The following is an 18,622-nucleotide window of genomic DNA, read 5'->3' on the forward strand; positions in this document are numbered from 1 at the left end:
TCATTGAGGTGGTTGAGCAAGGGAGGAAATGCAATCTACGTGGTTGTCCCTGGCCTCGAGCTGCTTATAATCATTATGGGAAGATAAGTATATACACTTTGGAAGTCATCAACTAACATTACAAAGCAGTATGTAATTAGGCACCAACATGATGAACAAAAGAAACAGGAAATGTGATGAGTTTGCTCATTGGCTTGGAACGAGTGTCTAGGAATGGTTGTAAAGGCTTTCTGGAGAAGGTGGAACTTTGACAATCACAGACACCTTGAAGTTGAATACACCTTGAATTGAATACAACCTAGTCCAACCTGCTAATTTTACAAGCATGTAAACCCAGGTGGAATTAATCTTAAGGCAGAGCCTGGACAAGAACACAAGTCTTCCATTCTCTAAATCTTTGCCCAGGTATTCTTTTTCTTTCAGGTCTGGTCCTCCCACGGTCTGAAAATACCTATCTAGTAAATTCATAGTAGTAAAGAAGAGAAGGCCTGAGAGGTTCCAAGTTATGGGTTATATGGTGGCTTCTTTGGTCCTTGAAGAAAGGGGTTCTTAAAAGACTGAGAATAGCATGGTTGTAGCTGTTATTTGGGATGAGAAGGAAAGAAAAGAGAAACTAGGGTGGAGTGGGAAGGGAAGGAGGTAAATATGGATTATAGAAAGCTGCATGGGTACACTGACGCGTGGACAGGGAAGCAATGTACATGTCCTCGTAGGAAGAATCCCTGAACTCCTTACCGTGTGCATGTTCAAAGGCATATCCCTGCTGTCAGAGTACCTGACTGCTATAAAGAAGGAAGTAGCCTATGTGCTGTGATGTGGAAAGAGTTCAGTGATGCAGTACTAGAAGATGAACAAGTCATAGAATAGTGGGTATGGCCTTTCCCCTTTATATATGTAAACCAAACCCAAACCCAAGGTAGCCGAATTGGCCAAGTGAAAGCATGTATGTGTGTTTTATGTGTAAATGTTCAGAAAATGGTCTGGAAAGATGCATACCATAATAAAGAGAGTGTTTCTCTGGGGGTAGGTGGCTTTGAGCAGAGACTTAAACATTTCACTCTATTTCATAATTAGTAGGATGGTTACAAGGAATAGTTAGGGAATGTGGGTTTGACATGTACACACTGCATATTTAAAATAGATAACCATTAAGGACCTACTGTACAGAGAACTCTGCTCAATGTTATGTAACAACCTAAATGGGAAAATAATTTGAAAAAGAATAGATAACATATATATGTGTCACTGAATCACTTTGCTATACACCTGGAACTAACACAACATTGTTAATCAACTATGCGCCAATATAAAAGAAAAAGTTAAAAAAGATGTTTATTTTTGTTATAAATAATGATTTTAAAAGAGCAATATTAAAATAATAAGGGAACTTCCCTGGTGGTCCAGTGGTTAAGCTTCATGCTCCCAGTTCAAGGTTAGGGTTCTCCCTGGTTGGGGAACTAAGATCCCATGGGCCAGACGGCACAGCCAAAAGAAAAAACAATAGGAAGTGCCAGGTTGGGTGAGAGTTGGAGGGAAGGATCTGACAGCTGAGCTGGGTTGTCTCCAAAGTGGTTCTGGGAATCACAGGGGATTAGAGCCCAAGGGGGCCCACCTTGTTTCAGGAAGTCCAAAACTTAGTTGGGGATCAGAATCATTGGGAAAGCTTAAAAACCAAATCAGACCAAAACAGATTCCTGGCCCCATTGCAGATCCACCTGATCTCAGGTGATGGGCTGGGGATGTGGATTTCTAAAAAGCTTCTCAGAGTAATGTTGTTGCAGTTGAGGCTTTGTTTGAAGCTCTGATTTAATTCCCCTGTATCAAGGAGAGACGGAAGAATCTCGATCATAGAGAACCAGCCTCAGGTTTTTTCATTGACTGTGTCTCTTGATTTAGATGTTTTCTGTAACATCAGCTTTTAGGCATCATCTCAGTTTGTTTTTACATTTTATAGGGAACTTTTTTAAATGTTTTTTTGAACTTTAACTGCCCTCCTTCCCACGCTTTCTTCTTAGGCTCTTAGGTGGCTGCAGGCTCCATTGATCATGGCCTCAACAAACAGGAGTTGCATCTAAAAAGCATTAATTCTGTTGTTTAAAGCGCATTCAGGATACCAAGGGCCTGCCTCTGATTTACAAAATAAAAACAAAAAACCATTTAGCTTTGTAAAGACAAAACCTTTGGGAAAAAAAATCACACTTTGTCTATTGGTTAACGCCAGTTGGGTCACCTGTTGCTATGGGAGTAGCAGCTTGAATATTTGTCATCCTGCCATCTCAGCTGATTTGTCCAGGTCTCAACATTTGGGCTGGAGCAGGAAGACACTATTCGGCAAGTTACTTTCCTCTTGCATTAAGATTTTATCTGCTGTGTAGCCTTTTTAATATGAGTCCCAAAGTGCTTTCATATTCATATTCTCCATTGATTTTATAATCAGTTTGCAGCTTCATTTTACAGATGGAAAAAAAGAAAGCGAGGCAAAGGTCAGGCAACAAAACCAAAACTTTCCAGCCAGGAGATCAGGCCCCCTGTGGAACTGTAGTCTGTTTTTCTCTCTCTCTCTTATGATATAGCCTCTAAAAGGGTACAGTGCCAGGGATTTCCCTGGTGGTTCAGTGGTTAAGAATCCGCCTTCCAACGCAGGAGACTTGGGTTCAATCCCTGGTTGAGAACTAAGATCCCACATGCCACTGAGCAACTAAGCCCCTATGTGCCACAACTAGAAACCTGAGAGCTGCAACTGAGACCCGATGCACCCCAAATAAATGAATGAATATTTTAAAAAAAAATGGCACAGAACTGGTCAGACTTTTAATGGGGATGATGATGGTCGGGTAGGGATTGTCCCATCCTTTCTCCTCCTCTTCCTGTGTAACATCGTCTTAGCTTTTATTCCTCCTTTCCCCCCTTTTTTTTTTCTTTCAGCTTGGATTCCTCAGTACCACCAGGGCTCAGCCAGAGCAGAAGGCACCAAGTCTCGTTGGCAAATACCACCACGTCGACCGCGTCACCGGCCAGGTGCTCACCTGTGACAAGTGTCCGGCAGGAACCTACGTGTCTGAGCACTGTACCAACATAAGCCTGCGTGTCTGCAGCAGCTGCCCCACGGGGACCTTTACCCGACATGAGAATGGCATCGAGAAATGCCACGCGTGTAGTCAGCCGTGCCCCTGGCCGATGATCGAGAAATTGCCTTGTACTGCCTTGACTGACCGCGAATGCTCTTGCCCACCTGGCATGTTCCAGTCGAATGGTAGCTGTGCCCCCCACACGGTGTGCCCCGTGGGCTGGGGGGTGCGGAAGAAGGGGACAGAGATGGAGGACGTGCGGTGCAAGCAGTGTGCTCGGGGGACCTTCTCCGATGTGCCTTCCAGTGTGATGAGATGCAGAGTGTACACAGACTGTCTGAGTCAGAACATGGTGGTGATGAAGCCGGGGACCAAGGAGGCAGACAACGTCTGCGGCCCGCTCCCGTCCTCCTCCAGCCCCGCCCCGCCCTCCCCTGGCACAACCAGCCTTTCCCGCCCTGAGCACACGGAACCCCACGATGTCCCTTCCTCCACTCTCATTCCCAAAGGTAACTTAACCTCGTGAATTGTGTATGTGAGGAAGGCTTCGAGCCCTGTGGAGCGGTACCAAGAATGGGCTGGGACCCATGATGCTTTCTCCATCTTGTCTATTCCCAAGTCACCCCTTGAAGATGGGGGCGTGCCTTTTGTGGCTACTTAAAGTCTAGCTCCTGTGGACCTATAGGAAACATTGAGACTCAGAAGTGTGAGCTATTAGAGAGGAGTAAAATATCTGAGAACTAGGTGACATCAAGCTAGAAAATTAGAACCAGGAGAAACAAGGTCAGTGTGTAGCCTTAGGGAAATCACTGAACTTCTGCAGGCCCAGGTCACAAACTTGTCAATCATATGACACCATAAATGAGTGATTTGGCTGTTTTAAGGTCCCTTCGGATTGAAGGTTTTCTAACACCCAGTCAGTCCTGGGGAGCCACAGACTGAAGGTCAGAAGGAGAAGGGGAGAAAAATACCACGACATCTGGAAGGGAAAAATGAATGTTGGATCCGAGGGAGTCCGAGAAAAGGAAGGTCAGGTAGGAGTGTCAGGGAACAAGCACATTTGTGTCACGTTAAGGTAACTAGCATTCACATCTGGAAAAGAGTTTTCTTTTTTTCCCAAAGGACTTTATGTCCTTCATCAAGTATATCCCAGTTTTCCTCAGAATTCATTTTGAATCTCAGGCAAGAATAACATTTAGCTTTTATTTTCAAATTCCTTATGATTGAGTTTAATTTTCATGAGATGATGGCCGAAAGCTGTCCAGCGAGCTCCTCCCGTGTGGTTATTATTTGACCTTCTGATGAGACCCCATAAGGAAGGCCTTCTCACAACCGCTGCTGGAAATGAAGCAGCCTCCTCAGAGAGCTCCTGTGATCTCTCCAGGTTTCCTCAGGGGTCAGGTCCTGTCTCTCGGGACTTGAAATCCCTAGCTTTCACTCCTTAATGGAAAATTGCTTGTGGAATCTTCTTTGAAAGCAGTCCACTAAGCTGCCTGCCCAAATCTTGCTTCTCTATTACTAGCACATTCTAAGGAAGTCCTGCTTTATTTTGTTCACCGAGTATCCCACCAAACCTTTCTCTGGTCCAACTTAGATTGGCATTTGAACTCTTTCCTTTATCTTAGTCATGTTTTCCGTTTTACCATGGCATCATGAAATAGCCAGTTGGTGGGAGAGGAAGAATAAAGAAATTAAAAGACAGCGGCATTCAGTTGGAAGTAGTTTTCTAATAATCAAAACAATTAAGAGTTGACATAGTAGGTGCAGCACAGGAGACGCTTCTGTGAAGCTCAGGCGCTTGGTCCCTGAGGATTCCCTTGCTGTTGGCAGGAGAAAGTGAGTTTATCTGTTAAGCTGAGTTTTAACCTCTCACGTAAAGGCATTGTCAAGGTCTTTGTGAAAATGTACAATATCATTTATTCTAAAGCTCCATAGGTCATCTCTTCTTGGATTATCTGACCTGGTTTGGAGATGACTAGGAAGAGGAGGGAATGTGTAGATACCCCACATATAGAAAAGCTCTTCCCCCCTCCTTACTCTTTTTTTTCTAGGCATCAACTCAACAGAATCCAACTCTTCTGCCTCTGTTAGACCAAAGGTGCCAAGTGGCATCCAGGAAGGGACAGTCCCTGAAAACACAAGCTCAGCGAGCGGGGAGGAGGGCATGAACAAGACCCTCCCCAGCGTTCAGGTAGTGAACCACCAGCAAGGCCCCCACCACAGACACATCCTGAAGCTGCTGCCGTCCATGGAGGCCACTGGGGGTGAGAAGTCAAGCACTCCCATCAAAGGCCTCAAGAGGGGCCACCCCAGGCAGAACCCACACAAGCATTTCGACATCAACGAGCACCTTCCGTGGATGATTGTGCTTTTCCTGCTGCTGGTGCTGGTGGTGATAGTGGTGTGCAGCATCCGGAAAAGCTCGAGGACGCTCAAGAAGGGGCCCCGGCAGGATCCCAGTGCTATTGTGGAAAAGGCGGGGCTCAAGAAATCCATGGCCCCCACCCAGAACCGGGAGAAGTGGATCTACTACTGCAATGGCCACGGTGAGCCTGCCAAACTAGTTCCGAAAAGAGATTCCACAGTTTCGGGAATCTCTTTTGATACCAAGTGCTGTTTGATCTGGTTGTGATAGGAGAAATCAGGTGGTTAGCATGCGATGTCGTAATGTTCGGAGAGAATGGCTCATCTATCCTGGTTCCCCTGGGCATTTAAAGGACAGTATTTCCAAATGAGACGCGAAAGTGACCTTCAGGGTTTTTGTTCGACCTTGTTGTTTAACAGGTGAGGGGATCAAGTTCAGAGAGGTTTGGCTGCTTTGACCCAGGGGAGGCAGACTTTGTTTCAGCGAAGGTGGGACTGAATCTGTATCTCCTGATGAGCCTGCTGAGAAAATGGAGGAAAAAGGCAACTTGTCTGAAGGGCGCTTTTTCGAATTTGAACCTTGCCTTTAGGTTCCTATCACTTTACCCACATGTATTTTTCCCCCCCTTATTTTTTTTAAGATCTCATTTCTGTCGGGAAGATAGGAAGGTTTTTTGGGTTTTAGCCACCCAAGCTTAGTATATCTTGATCACCTGAGGCTGGCCCCATATCTTTTACCCTATCTTTTACAGTATGTATGAGTGTGGGCTGGAATATTTCAGTTTTTTCTCTTTGGAGGGCAAAACGTAGCTTGTGAAACTTGTCCCAGTAGCTAAGTGTGATCTGAAGACTGCAGTTTTCAGACTGTGGCAGTAAAACTTCCATTTCTTTAATATTAAATAAGATCTCAGCCCACGTTTTGACAATCCCATTCAGGACCTTTCTCCTTAAAGATAAAAGTGTAAAGCTTAACTTCCTGTAAAGCGGTTTGACCTTTTATATTGAGTCTTAAAATTGCTTATACTCTTTGGCCCAGCACTTCTATTTCTGTGAATTTATCATAAAGATACAAACCAGAAATACTAAAACAAAAAAATTTAAGCCCAAGGATCTTGAACTTTTAATTCAACATCATGTATAATAAATAAAAACCAAAAGTAATCAAAGGGTTGGTTTTAGGGAAATGACTAAGTAAATTGTGGCATATCCATATTATGACTATGAATGTTACGTTGAGGTTGAGGATTATGAAGTTTTTATTTTTTTTTTACCCATGACATGGGAAAACATTTATACTAGATTAAAGAATAGAAAAAGCCACCATACTACACACTTTATATAATATAATCTTAGCTATCTTAAAACTTGGGAATAAATTCAGAAAGGAAATATGCCAAAGTGACAATGAAGTTTCTTTCAGTTTGGTGGTGTTTATGTGGATTTTTCCCTTATTAGTTTTGTTTTTTACCTAAATTTTCTCTAATAAGCCCATGCTACACTTATAATCAGAAATATGGAGGAGGTTTAAGAAAACAACTCATTTTATTTCCCTTTGCTAATTTGTGTGAATGTCAAACCAAGTGAAAGAATGGGGTGAACTTCCTACTTGGGGTGAGCCTGCACAGACTTGAATGAAACAGCCTTTTGCTGGCAGCTGAAGAAGGAAGACTCCAATTCTCCCTTTTTTAAAAAAAATTATTTTTATATGGATATAATTGCAAAAACACGAAAAAATTGCAAAATCAGTACAAAGAATATCTATATTCGTGTCCTCAGTTGACCTATTGCTAACATTTTGCCCTTCTGCATTATTGCTTGCTCTTTTTCTATAAAAATATATATGTTTTATATTATAAAATGTGCCAGGTAGTTTAGTTATGTATAAAATGTCATGAAACATAATATATAATATATAGGTAATTTCCCTGATGGCTCAGATGGTAAAGAATCTGCCTGCAATGTGGGAGACCTGGGTTCAATCCCTGGGTCGGGAAGATCCCCTGGAGAAGGGTCTTGCCTGGAGAACTCTATGGACAGAGAAGCCTGGAGGACTAGACATAAAATAGTTTTTCTGAACCATTTCATGACCATTTATGGCAGATACTTTAGTATTTATTTCCTAACAATAAGGATATATTCTTAAAGAATAGCACAGTTTTCAACTTCAATAAGTTTAACATGGATACAATATTTTAATTTACCATGCATATTCCCCAGTTGTCAACTGACCCAGTAAAAGGCCCGTGATAGACAGTATACTTTTTCCTGTGATATTGGATCTTGCCTAAGATCTGATATTTCATTAAATTGTCCTTTAAGCGGCCAGGCAGAACCTTTGTTCTAATATATATAGTTAGCAGAAAACAACGTACCCATCCTGTTCAATTAAAGAGCGATTCCATTCTTTCAGTAGCTGTGTTTATGGATAGATTATGGACAGCTGTATTTCTGAAAGTCTCTTGCGGTGTAGTTTTCAGAGTTCTTGAGAATACAGGAAATTATAGAAGTAAATCTAGTCCAGCAACACAAAGCAATTTAATACAATGATCTTAGGCGTTTTTATGACCACTGTAACCCTGTAAACTACTATGTCTGTGTCCTTGAAACAATCCTATTTTGTAGAAAGAATGGAAGTGCCAAATCAAACAATACCTGACCCTACCTTCTGAGGAAGCAGAGCTTCAGCAATCTGCTTTTCCAGCTAAATCACAGTCATCTCATTCAGATGTTATTATCTCTTTCAGCAGTTTAACCTTTTTCCCCGGGATTTTGCCCTGGGAGGTTTATATTTAAGATTTTTTTTTTTTTTTTTTAAAGGAAGATCTCTTCTTTCCAAATTGCTGTCCTCAAAGGTACACTCAGGTAAAATCCCATAACAAAGAGAGGTTCTGTTTCAGAAAAACCATTCCAGGTGCTCAGAGAGGCCTCTGGAAACAATGCCTTGTTGATCTGATTGCAGTGAGTTCTGGGCAGCAGATAATCCTGCATAGTAAGATCATTTTCTGGTCCTTATCCATTTCACACTGAATTGTTCAGAAGGATAAGGGTGAGGATAAAATCACCTAGTCCTGGGTGTTCTGTATAAGAGGTCATGTAAGACCTCACTTACCCTTGCTCACCTTAAGCAGGTGGTGCCGGGTTCCTGAATGCCCTGTAGACCCCAGCACTCTGAAGCCAGGCTAGTGGTTCCCACCTTTCTCATCAACAAGAGCCTCTTTTTTGGGGGGTTCCTCTCACCCTTTATGGATTTGTGGTTTTAAAGTTGAATTCCACAAAACTACCCTACTTTCATGGAATCCTAGCACTGGAAACTCAAGATGAGGTTTTATGTGGCCAGGAGGAAGGGAGACTGAGAATGCTGTGGCATTTTGTGAGTTTTATATGTTTCTTTCACTTCTAAAGTCATGGCAATTTTCTGTTTGGCCAGTTGGCACTGTACTCCTTTGGGCTTGGGACAGTGTGGGAGAATTGGTCTTTGTTCAAATTTTTATTCATTTATTTAATTTTGTTTGTGCAGGATCTTCCTTCGTTTCTGTGCGAGGGCTTTCTCTAGTTGGGGCGAGCAGGGGTACTCTAGCTGTGATGCACAGGCTTCTTGTTGCAGTGGCTTCTCTTGCTGAGCAGCACAGGCTCCATGGCACTCGGGCCTCAGGAGTTGCGGCTCTCAGACTCTTGAGCACAGGCTCGGTAGCTGTGGAGGAGGGCGTAGTTCCCCTGTGGCATGTGAGACCTTCCCAGACCAGGCGTCCAACTCGGGATCGAATTGGTCTTTGCTGGGATTATGAAGGAAGACCATTTCCCCGTTTCACAACTCTGCAGGCGTCATCCTCTTTCTAGGGGAAACAGTAAGAGAGGGCCTAGTTCCCCTGTGGCATGTGAGATCTCCCAGACCAGGCGTCCAACTCTGGATCAAATTGGTCTTTGTTGGGCTTATGAAGGAAGACCATTTCCCGGTTTCACAACTCTGCAGGCGTCATCCTCTTTCCAGGGGAAGTAGTAAGAAACAATCACATTGTAGGAATGGAATTGTGATGGTGTTTTGTCATAAATATTTCCCCGAAGTTGCAGAGGTTGGTTGGGGACAGATGCTGAGTAACTGGAAGCTGTGCCCTGGATGTATCTGGACAACATTAATATACTCTTCAATCAGATTTCAGGAATGACACAACATTTCATCTGAATTATTAAAACCACCATAAGCAATGTTCAGAAATGAAGAACAAATGAAGTGCATTAGGAATTCAATAATAAGTGCTTTTCCACTTTACATGTTTCTCTGAAGTGAGACTACGGGGTATTTGCTACCCACACAGGCAAGATCTTGAGGTGATTTGGGGGTGCAAATCACCCAAATAAACTGTGACTTTCTAATATAGTTTTCTAACCTTATAAGAAAGGTTTCTGCCACCATTAAGTTTTTATTGTCTACTTTCCTTTAACAAAGACTGGTACCATCCTTGGGCTTCCCTGGTGGCTCAGTCAGTAAAGCATCTGCCTGTCAAATGCTGGAGATGCAAGAGACTCTGGTTAGATCCCTGGGTCGGGAAGATGCCCTGGAGAAAGAAATGGCAACCACTCCAGTATTCTTGCCCGGGAAATCCCATGGACAGAGGAGTCTGGTGGGCTATCATCCTTACTGAAGGCCATATCCTGTTCTAAACATTTTTATAAGTTTAATTTTCTTAACCCTATGAGGTGAGCTACTACCATGGCCATTTTACAGGTGGGAAAACCAAGGTGCAGAGTTACTTGCCCAAGGTCACACAGCTATAAAGAAGTAGTGCCAGGTTTTAAACTCAGCCACCTATCTGACTCTGGACACCGCTCTCTGCTTCTCAGAGTCTGGATTGATGAAAAATCTGGATTTTAATTTTTCCAGTGTTAGAAATTTCTAGGTTTCTGTGGTTGACTTTTTTTTTTTTTTTACCATGCCCAATCAAGAAAAATTTACTTCCTTTAGCAAAACCCAACTTGTTCTGAAATAAAACAACTATAAAATTGTCATCAGTAATGAGTTTGCCTCCACAGAAGCCACTCCGATTACCTCCTTTTCCCTTTTCCTTGGATTGCTTGCAATGGAAGCATTCTCAAGCCAGCTACCCAATGGCTGCAGGCTCTGAGGGCCATTTGGAAAACAGAAAACCTGTTTCATAGAAGTCCGAGGTGACGGAGTTGTGCTCATAGGAACTCACATCTGTTGAACTTGGTCGTGATTTTTCTCAGCCCTGGATGGCAGCAGCAGCAGCTGCAACCAAGAAACCCTCCTTCCTTTGCCAGAAGCCTCCTGGACTCCAGATTCCAGACAGTCATCTTGTCTGTCAGGCCAAATTTCCTATGGGAAACAGACTTGAAGTGTAAACACCGGGGAGCCGGGCTGAAGGGAGCAGATTCTTCCATTGACAAGGCTGCCCGGTCCTTGCTTGTCCTTAGGGCTGCAGTCATCTCACAGGGAACAGGCAGGAACAGGCGGGCTGCTTTCAGTCCCCCACACCCCACCCTCTGTCTTTGCCACCTCTGCTTCCAGTAATGCTATTTCCAGCAGACGGCACCTTTTGGTGGATTCTAGGCTGTTTGAGAATTATAAAGCACACACAGCCGTTGCAGGAGAAAAGCCTCTTACCGCGACAACTTCAAAAGCATTACCTCGTGCAGAGAGGAGGGAGGTGTGGCCTTTGCCCTTGGAAGGCTGCTGTCCTCCCCAGGCCCACCCTATGGTGACTTCTTCCTCTAGGCTTTAGAGGACAGGTATTTATGTTTTATGGAGGAGGAAACGGCAACCCACTCCTGTTACTCTCGCTGGGAAAATCCCATGGACAGAGGAGCCTGGCTAGCTACAGTCCCTGGGGTTCCAAAGAGTCAGACACGACTGAGCTACTGAGCATATTTATTTTCGATGTATATTTTAGTCTCTCATTTATCTAACTAACAGTTTTTGAATTTAAACTCTTTGGGATACTGGAAAAACACATCAGCATTTTCACCACATAGGGCTAAAATACAAGCAGGGGAAAAAAGTCCCTTACCAGTGAGTGTCCTTGAATCAACCTGGTCAGGTTTATGTAAGCAGATTTTGCAGAGGAGGAAGAGTTGCTAGAATTCTGTTGATCGTTCTTCACGAGTAATTAGTTGTTACCCTTGCAATGTGTGTACAGAATTTGATGTGTTGGGTTGCTAATATGTCAAGTTGTAAAAAGTAGGTGGGTTCAAGTTTATAAATTAAAAAAAAATTCTTACTATATTTTGTCAAATTAAAGATGCCACTGATTGTGGGATGCACTGTTGTTTTATACTCCAGTAAGAAAACACACACACACACAAACACACACACACACACTGCAACTGAGCTATGGAAAGGCATTGATTAAAAACATAGCACTTATATGTGGAATCTAAAAAAATGATACAAATGAACTTATTTATGAAACAGACTCACAATATGGAGAACAAATGTGTGGTTACCAAAGGCAGAAGGGATGGGTGAGGGCTAAATTAGGAGCTTGGGATTAACAGATACACACTACTATATATAGGGCTTCCCCTGTGCCTCAGCTGGGAAAGAATTCACCTGCAGTGTGAGTGACCTGGGTTTGATCCCTGAGTTGGGAAGATCCCCTGCAGAAGGGAAAGGCTACCCACTCCAGTTTTCTGTCCTGGAGAATTCCACGGACTATAGAGGCCATTGAGTCGCAAAGAGTCGGACACGACTGAGTGACTTACAGTTTCACTATATATAAAATAGATAAACGACAAGGTCCTACCACATAGCGCAAGGAACTATATTCAATATCTTGTAATAGCCTATGCCGGAAAAGAATCTGAAAAGGAGTACCTATCTATCTGTCTGCCTGTCTATATATCTGGATCACTTTGCTGTATACCTGAAACATTATAAATCAGCTGTACTTCAATTTTTAAAGAGTGCTTTCAGATATCTTAGAATGTCTAAAATATGGTGGCAATGTTTTAGCCCCAATCTTGCCTCTTTTCCATGAAGTGTGACAGCATGATTTGAACTGCATTGTTCAGTTCTGAGTTTTCCTCTGTGGCCTATTGGCTCCCTGGGTTCCTTTCTTTCTTCCTTTGGGTCTCCTCCCACCACTCTGGCTGTTTCTTCTTCAACTCCTTGGCTAGGTCCTCCTCTTGGACCCCACCTCTGAATAATGGAGAGCAGACTCCATCCCTGGGTGACCCATGGCTTTACATACCATTTATTCGCTGCTCATTTCCAAGTGCATCTTCCCAGCCTGGATCCTGCACCTGAACTCAGACAGAATTCCTCCCACCTGCCTGACGGACCCAGATGTCCAATAGGCACCTCCCACTTCAGATGTGACAATCTGAATCCTGAACCATCCAGTCCACATCAGTTACCCAATGCAGACGATGGCGCCTCCAGTCTTCCCCCTGATTAGAGCAGAACCTTAAAGTCATCCCTGGGTTGGGAAGATCCCCTGGAGTAGGAAATGGCAACCCACTCCAGTATTCTTGCCTGGAGAATTCCAAGGACAGAAAAGCCTGGTGGGCTGCATCCATGGGGCTGCAAAGAGTTGGACACAACTGAGTACGCACGCATGCCTGACTCCTTTCCTTCTTTCTCACCCCATATTTGATCTGTTAGCCAATCCCACCTGCTCTGTCTTCAGAAGAGATGCAGAAGCCAACCATTTCCCTCCTTTTCACAACCACCACCCTGGCCCAAGCCACTGTCACCTCTCTCTTGAATCATTGCCTTGACATTAACTGGTTGCTCCGCTTTTGCCTGTGGCCCTTTTAGTTTATTCTTGACACAGTGGCCAGAGTGATCCTGTTCGATGGAAGTCAGATAGTGTCATCCATGTCAATGAAAAGTCAAAGACCCCAGTGACTTTCCATTGCATGCACAGCAGCAGCCCGGAGGCCCAGTGTGATCTGTGCTTCCCTCCCAGCCAGTCATCTCCAGCCTCCAATGCCCACCATGTTCCCCATGGCTCACTTGCTCCAGCCACACCGGCCTTCCTGCCCTTCATTGTACGTATCAACACCCTTCCTCCCTTCGCATCTGGTGTTCCCTCCACAGGGCTCGCTCCCTCACCTCTAGGGCTTGATTAGCTCAGTGGACCCTTCTCTGAGACACCGGGGAGCAGGCCCGTATCTAAAATTGCAGCCCAGCCTGCTCCATCACCTTCCCTCCGCTCTCTTCCTCCCTAGCTCTCCTGGCTGTCCAACACATGGAATATTTAATTACTTCCCACACCCCCCAACTGAATGTAGGCTTCTTCAGGGAAGGATTTTGTGTTGTTTCATTCATTGCCACTGCCCAGTGCCATCAGAATTGTGTCTGATGCTCAGTAAGGGCTCAATGCATTTTTGTTGAATGAATAAATCAGCATCTTCAGATACAGGCTAGGATGAAGGAAGAGGGCATTTTTGGCTTTGTGTTTTTTTTGTGTGTGTGTTCCTCTGAGAAATGAAAGAAAAGATTATTAGTTGTCCTCACAGCATCAGTGAAATTGATATCTTCCATCTGGAAAAGCATCTACTGTCTTGACAGAGTTTGCCCTTGGTAAACAGTTCCTCCATTAACCGCGAGACCTTTGCACGGTGGTTTTTAGTGGCTCCCTAGATTCATCTGAGCTTGTAACGATTGCCCATTGAACCTTCAACAAGATAGAATTCTGCCTTGGAAACCACTTTAGGGTTTCAAATGAAATCAAAACAGTTCCCCCAGCTTTTTACCTCCACAGGGAAGGAATATTTTTAACTTGGGGCAAACCAAGTTCCTAGCGTGGATGATGCAGTTTTCTGTGTGATGCTTTTGGGAGTGATCACTGTAAATACAGCGTGTTTTTATTTTTTTTGACCATGCAGGATCTTAGCTCCTCCACTAGAGATCGAACCTGTGCCCCCTGCAGTGGAAGTGCAATCTTAACCACTGGATTGCCAGGGAAGTCCCGATAAAGCATGTTCTAACCATCCTATGACATGCTGGTTACTGCAAAACACATTCATGTGTGGGGTGTCTGCTTTTAGGAGCATTTACTGTATTATCAGGCCAGACAGACTGTGGCTTGGATAGCTTATCTCTGGAGGAGGTTTTCACCCTGGTGGGACCTCTTTGCCTCATGAGCTCTGGGCTCTGATGTGCAAACAGTGGACCACCCTCCATGAACCCCTGGCAGAGGGAGAGGTTCTTGTACAACAGCTGGTTTCCTGTGCCAGGAAGCCTGGGTTTCCCTCACTGATAGCCATATGTTGGCCTAACTTCTGGTCATGATAAAGATTGTCAATCTGGCTGGACCACACAGCAAGGATGTGATAGACTTTGGTCCCTCACCTTCTCAGGGGTTTAAGTTACAGACTAAGGGGATGATAAATGGTGGGGGTGAGCAGTTTAGGGAAGAGGGATGGGATGACAAAATGGCTCCCATTCATTCATTCATTCAGAGATACTCATTGTACTTTTTATTATTGCTAGGTTCTGGGAGTTGGTGGGGATCATGCTGGTGAGAGCAGGCACGGGGCTCAGGCAAAAGATGTCCAGAAAAGGCATCTCTGAGAACATGATCATTGTACAGGGCATCATGGAATGCTAAAGCCAGGCTTTTATTCAGATTTCTGAACTTGACCTACATTGCTCTATACAAACATTTTATGTGTTGTGTCCCTCTTTGCCCTGTGTCTGCTGTTGGCAAACCTGAGATTACAGCATGTGTTGATGAAGAGCATGTTTGGGGTGAGGAGTCAGGCTGAGGGTAGAGGTGAAGTAGCTCATGTGTCCTGTTTTCCACAGCGTGTGTGTGTGTGTGTGTGTGTGTGTGTGTGTGTAGAAACCAGCACAGGGATAAGTGTGGAGTCATCTATCCCAGGAAGAGTTTGTATACTAATTGCCTCCATGAGAGTTTTTTTCATCATTTGTCCCTCCTCTTCCTCCACTTCTTTTTTAGAAGGATAATGTGAACTGCTATATATTTCACAAGGATGGGAGATGCAGTGGAAATCTTTTTAAATGATGAGAATGTAGTACCAGCAAAAAGCTTATACTAAACACATTCATCCCTTTGATGTACTCATTCCTGCACCTCATGGTTGTATGGCATGAAATTCAGGGGGCTGTATCGTGGGATCCACACAACCTCTCTTTCCTCCAGCTCTGTCATCACCATTTTTCGTGTCTTCCAGGGAAGGCTTTACTGTAGCTTCTTAATGATGGCACTCATTTCAGATGTTTATCTCCAAAAGGAAGGAGCTTTAATACTTTCTCTTATAAAAGTCAGTCCGGGTTGTTATTAAAAGCAGACGAACCCTTTTTTGCATACTGGCATTGACATGGAGCTTTAAAAGAAATGAGCCTCCAGTGAAGGTTGTCATCCAGATTATATCTAACTCAGGGTTTTATGATGTTTGGGAAAATACTGTGTCTTTCATGATAACCTCATGACTTTTTCTTGAGCTCCCTCAGGGTGGAGCTGGGCAGTCTGCTCACTCAGAAGAGGGAGCCCCTGAGTGCTGTCTTGATGCCCTGCACGTGGTAGGGGAGGCGGCTTGACCTTTCACCCATCCCTTTCTGCGGGTGGCTATTGTCTTGTGCAATGATGCCCCTTTGGACACATACTAGAGAGATTTCAAGAAACCCAGGAGGCTGGGATGCTGGAGCCTGGCTTCATCGTTCAGTGACTGTGATCCTGGTGCTAACAGCCTCTGTCTTTGTAGAACTCCTCCCACCTTCCAGATTCGTTGCTCCAGTGACTCTGGTCCAGAAGTGGAAGAGACAGAGGAAGGAGAACCAGGGTGCTTTTTGGTTTTAACACTTGACCCCATCCATCTCCTTACCCGGCCTATGAGATCAGAAGTGGTATTTCATTTTACTGATGAGGACACTGAAATCTTAGAAGTCATTTGCCCCAAAGTCACACAACTAACAAGTTACAGAGTTTGAAACCATATCTTGGGATTAGCAAGTTTGTGATCTTGCTGCTACTTGCACCTTAAAAGTCACAAGCTGTTTCCCTTGAGCCAGGACCACCTTCTCAGATGCAGCCTCTGGCTAGTACAGCCCCTGGTTTATAGGACTTGACTCCTTCAGTGACTTCTTTAGAAACTTCTACGGTTCCCCAGAGCTCCAGGACCTGGAAACACAAGAAAAACGAAGTTAACCTCATTGCCCATCAATCAGGACTTTCATGGGCTGACAATTGTATTGCTTTTCAACCTAAGGAAAAAGAAGTTCGGCTAAACAAGTTAAGATGAATTCAACACATAGTAACTGTCTTCAGTGAAAATTCTCAGAACTCTGATGGACAGATGACCAGGGCACCCTGCCAAGCAGAGACTTGGTCTCAGTTTCACTAGCATTTCACAGTGATGTTAATCACTGGGGTAGGAACTTTCATTTTTGTGTGTGTATTTCTTTTAACACAGTGCTTTCTCAGTCTTTTTGCCATTTGATACTTCAATCTTTTAAATGATGAGAATGTAGTACCAGCAAAAAGCTTATGCTAAACACATTCGTCTCTTCACTGTTTTCATTCCGTACATCCTGGTTTAAGCAGTTTAAACTGCTACCATCTCAGAGGTGGCAGAACTACAGCACATGGGCTCATTTGTGTTGCTTACGGCTGCTGTCACCTAACAACAGAATTGAGAACCTGCACCAGAGACTGTATAGTTCTCAGTATTTACTCTTGCCCTGTACAGAAAAAGATTGCTGAAACTTCCTTTTTTTTTTTTTTTTTTAAGGGACCATAGTTTAAAGAAGTACAGTTGGTATCCTCAGAGAAAAACTTTCCCAGCATCTGCTTGGTCAGTAATAACAGGCCAGGAAGAAGTACACACGTCATGGCCAACCCTGAGTGCATTCATATGTGGACTGTGCCCTAGGAGCAGAATTCAAGCGAATAATAATGTTCCTCTATGACACCACATTCCATATGATCCGCAGCAGAGGTGCCACTAACTAGCTAGGCAGCCTTGAACTTGGTCACGTCACTAATCTTACTCCATGAGATTCCTCACCAATAAAATTAAACACTTAAAGAAAATTTATATATTCCACATAATAGTATGTGCATATATGAGTTATATATGAATGCGTGTCTGTAGAAGTGTTTTATATATATATATAACATATATAGCTTTAAAAGGAGTAGCAAAATAAAAATAAATATCAAATACAGTAATAAAATACAAAGACCTGTTCTCCCACCAAGCAGCTTTGGAAGTTGAACCTTGTGAATACCTTTGAAGTCCCCTCTCCTCAGAGACAGTGATCTCAGTTAATCATTCTACTGCTTTTCTTATACTTGTATTATTGATTTTGCCTGAAACTTTTTTTTCTAAACAAAGAACACTTTAAGATCCCATCAAATTCTGTGCTCTATCGGCTTGACTTCATTTTCTTGGTGCTAAACTCTTCGTCTTAAAATCTCACAAGGGCTTTCAGTTCAGCAAACACAGTGAACAGTGAGTGCCCAGTGAGTACTTGTGAAATACGCTGCAGGTTTTTCTTTTCTCTTTGGTGGCGATGGTGGGACTGGGGGCAAGGTGCACCTAGAGTCCTGGGCTAGTTCAGACTGGTCTTCTCCTGTGGTGGGTCTGCGATCCTGTGCTGGGCTGAGAGGCTGGGGTCTCCAGAGCCAGTGGTTGCCTCCGCCATCTTGTCTGTATCCGCTCTACAGTGGGAGGGGCCAGGCTGGTTCACATGAGTTGACTCCCATGTTTACATAGTAGAAGAATAAGGTGAAACCTGATTCATGGTCCTTAAATTTAGCTTCCAGTCAATCTTAGTTGAAGGAAAATCTCATTGCACCCATTCTTCATGTTTTCTTTTTTTTTTTTTGTAATTTTTGTGGCTGAAAAAAAAGTATAAATGCTGGCTTTTGGAAGAAGGAGCTATTGTTAAGCGTAAGCCTTTTAAACTCTGTAATTACTCCATAAAGCCTGCATGTTTGCATCAGAAATGCATTTTGTCTTTAGTTGTAGTGCCCAGTGTATGGAGCATTTATAATGATGGGGTACTTCCAAAAATAAATCGACTCTATAGAAAATGTTAATCAGCTCATCCCCAGGGACTGTCCTGAGTATCTCCACTGTACAAATGAGGAAATGAACATGACAGTTAGTGGTTTGCCCAAAGCCACACTGTCACTGGCATCATGAAGATTTAAGCAAAGGTCCCACGTACAAGAAAACATAGTCATGTTTCCATGCAAGAC

General features: G+C 43.7%; 1 protein-coding gene across 1 annotated transcript in view; it reads left to right on the forward strand.

Annotated features, from left to right (window-relative positions):
* The window catches only part of TNFRSF21 (TNF receptor superfamily member 21), a 69,807-nt gene that overhangs the window by 13,743 nt on the left and 37,442 nt on the right, over positions 1 to 18,622 (forward strand). The window contains exons 2-3 of the mRNA XM_043449892.1: positions 2,926 to 3,577; positions 5,120 to 5,614. Of these exons, the coding sequence (XP_043305827.1) occupies positions 2,926 to 3,577; positions 5,120 to 5,614 (1,147 nt within the window). The remainder of the gene's footprint in view (positions 1 to 2,925; positions 3,578 to 5,119; positions 5,615 to 18,622) is intronic.

Source organism: Cervus canadensis, chromosome 28 (genome assembly GCF_019320065.1).
Source record: "Cervus canadensis isolate Bull #8, Minnesota chromosome 28, ASM1932006v1, whole genome shotgun sequence".
Classification (NCBI taxonomy): domain Eukaryota; kingdom Metazoa; phylum Chordata; class Mammalia; order Artiodactyla; family Cervidae; genus Cervus; species Cervus canadensis.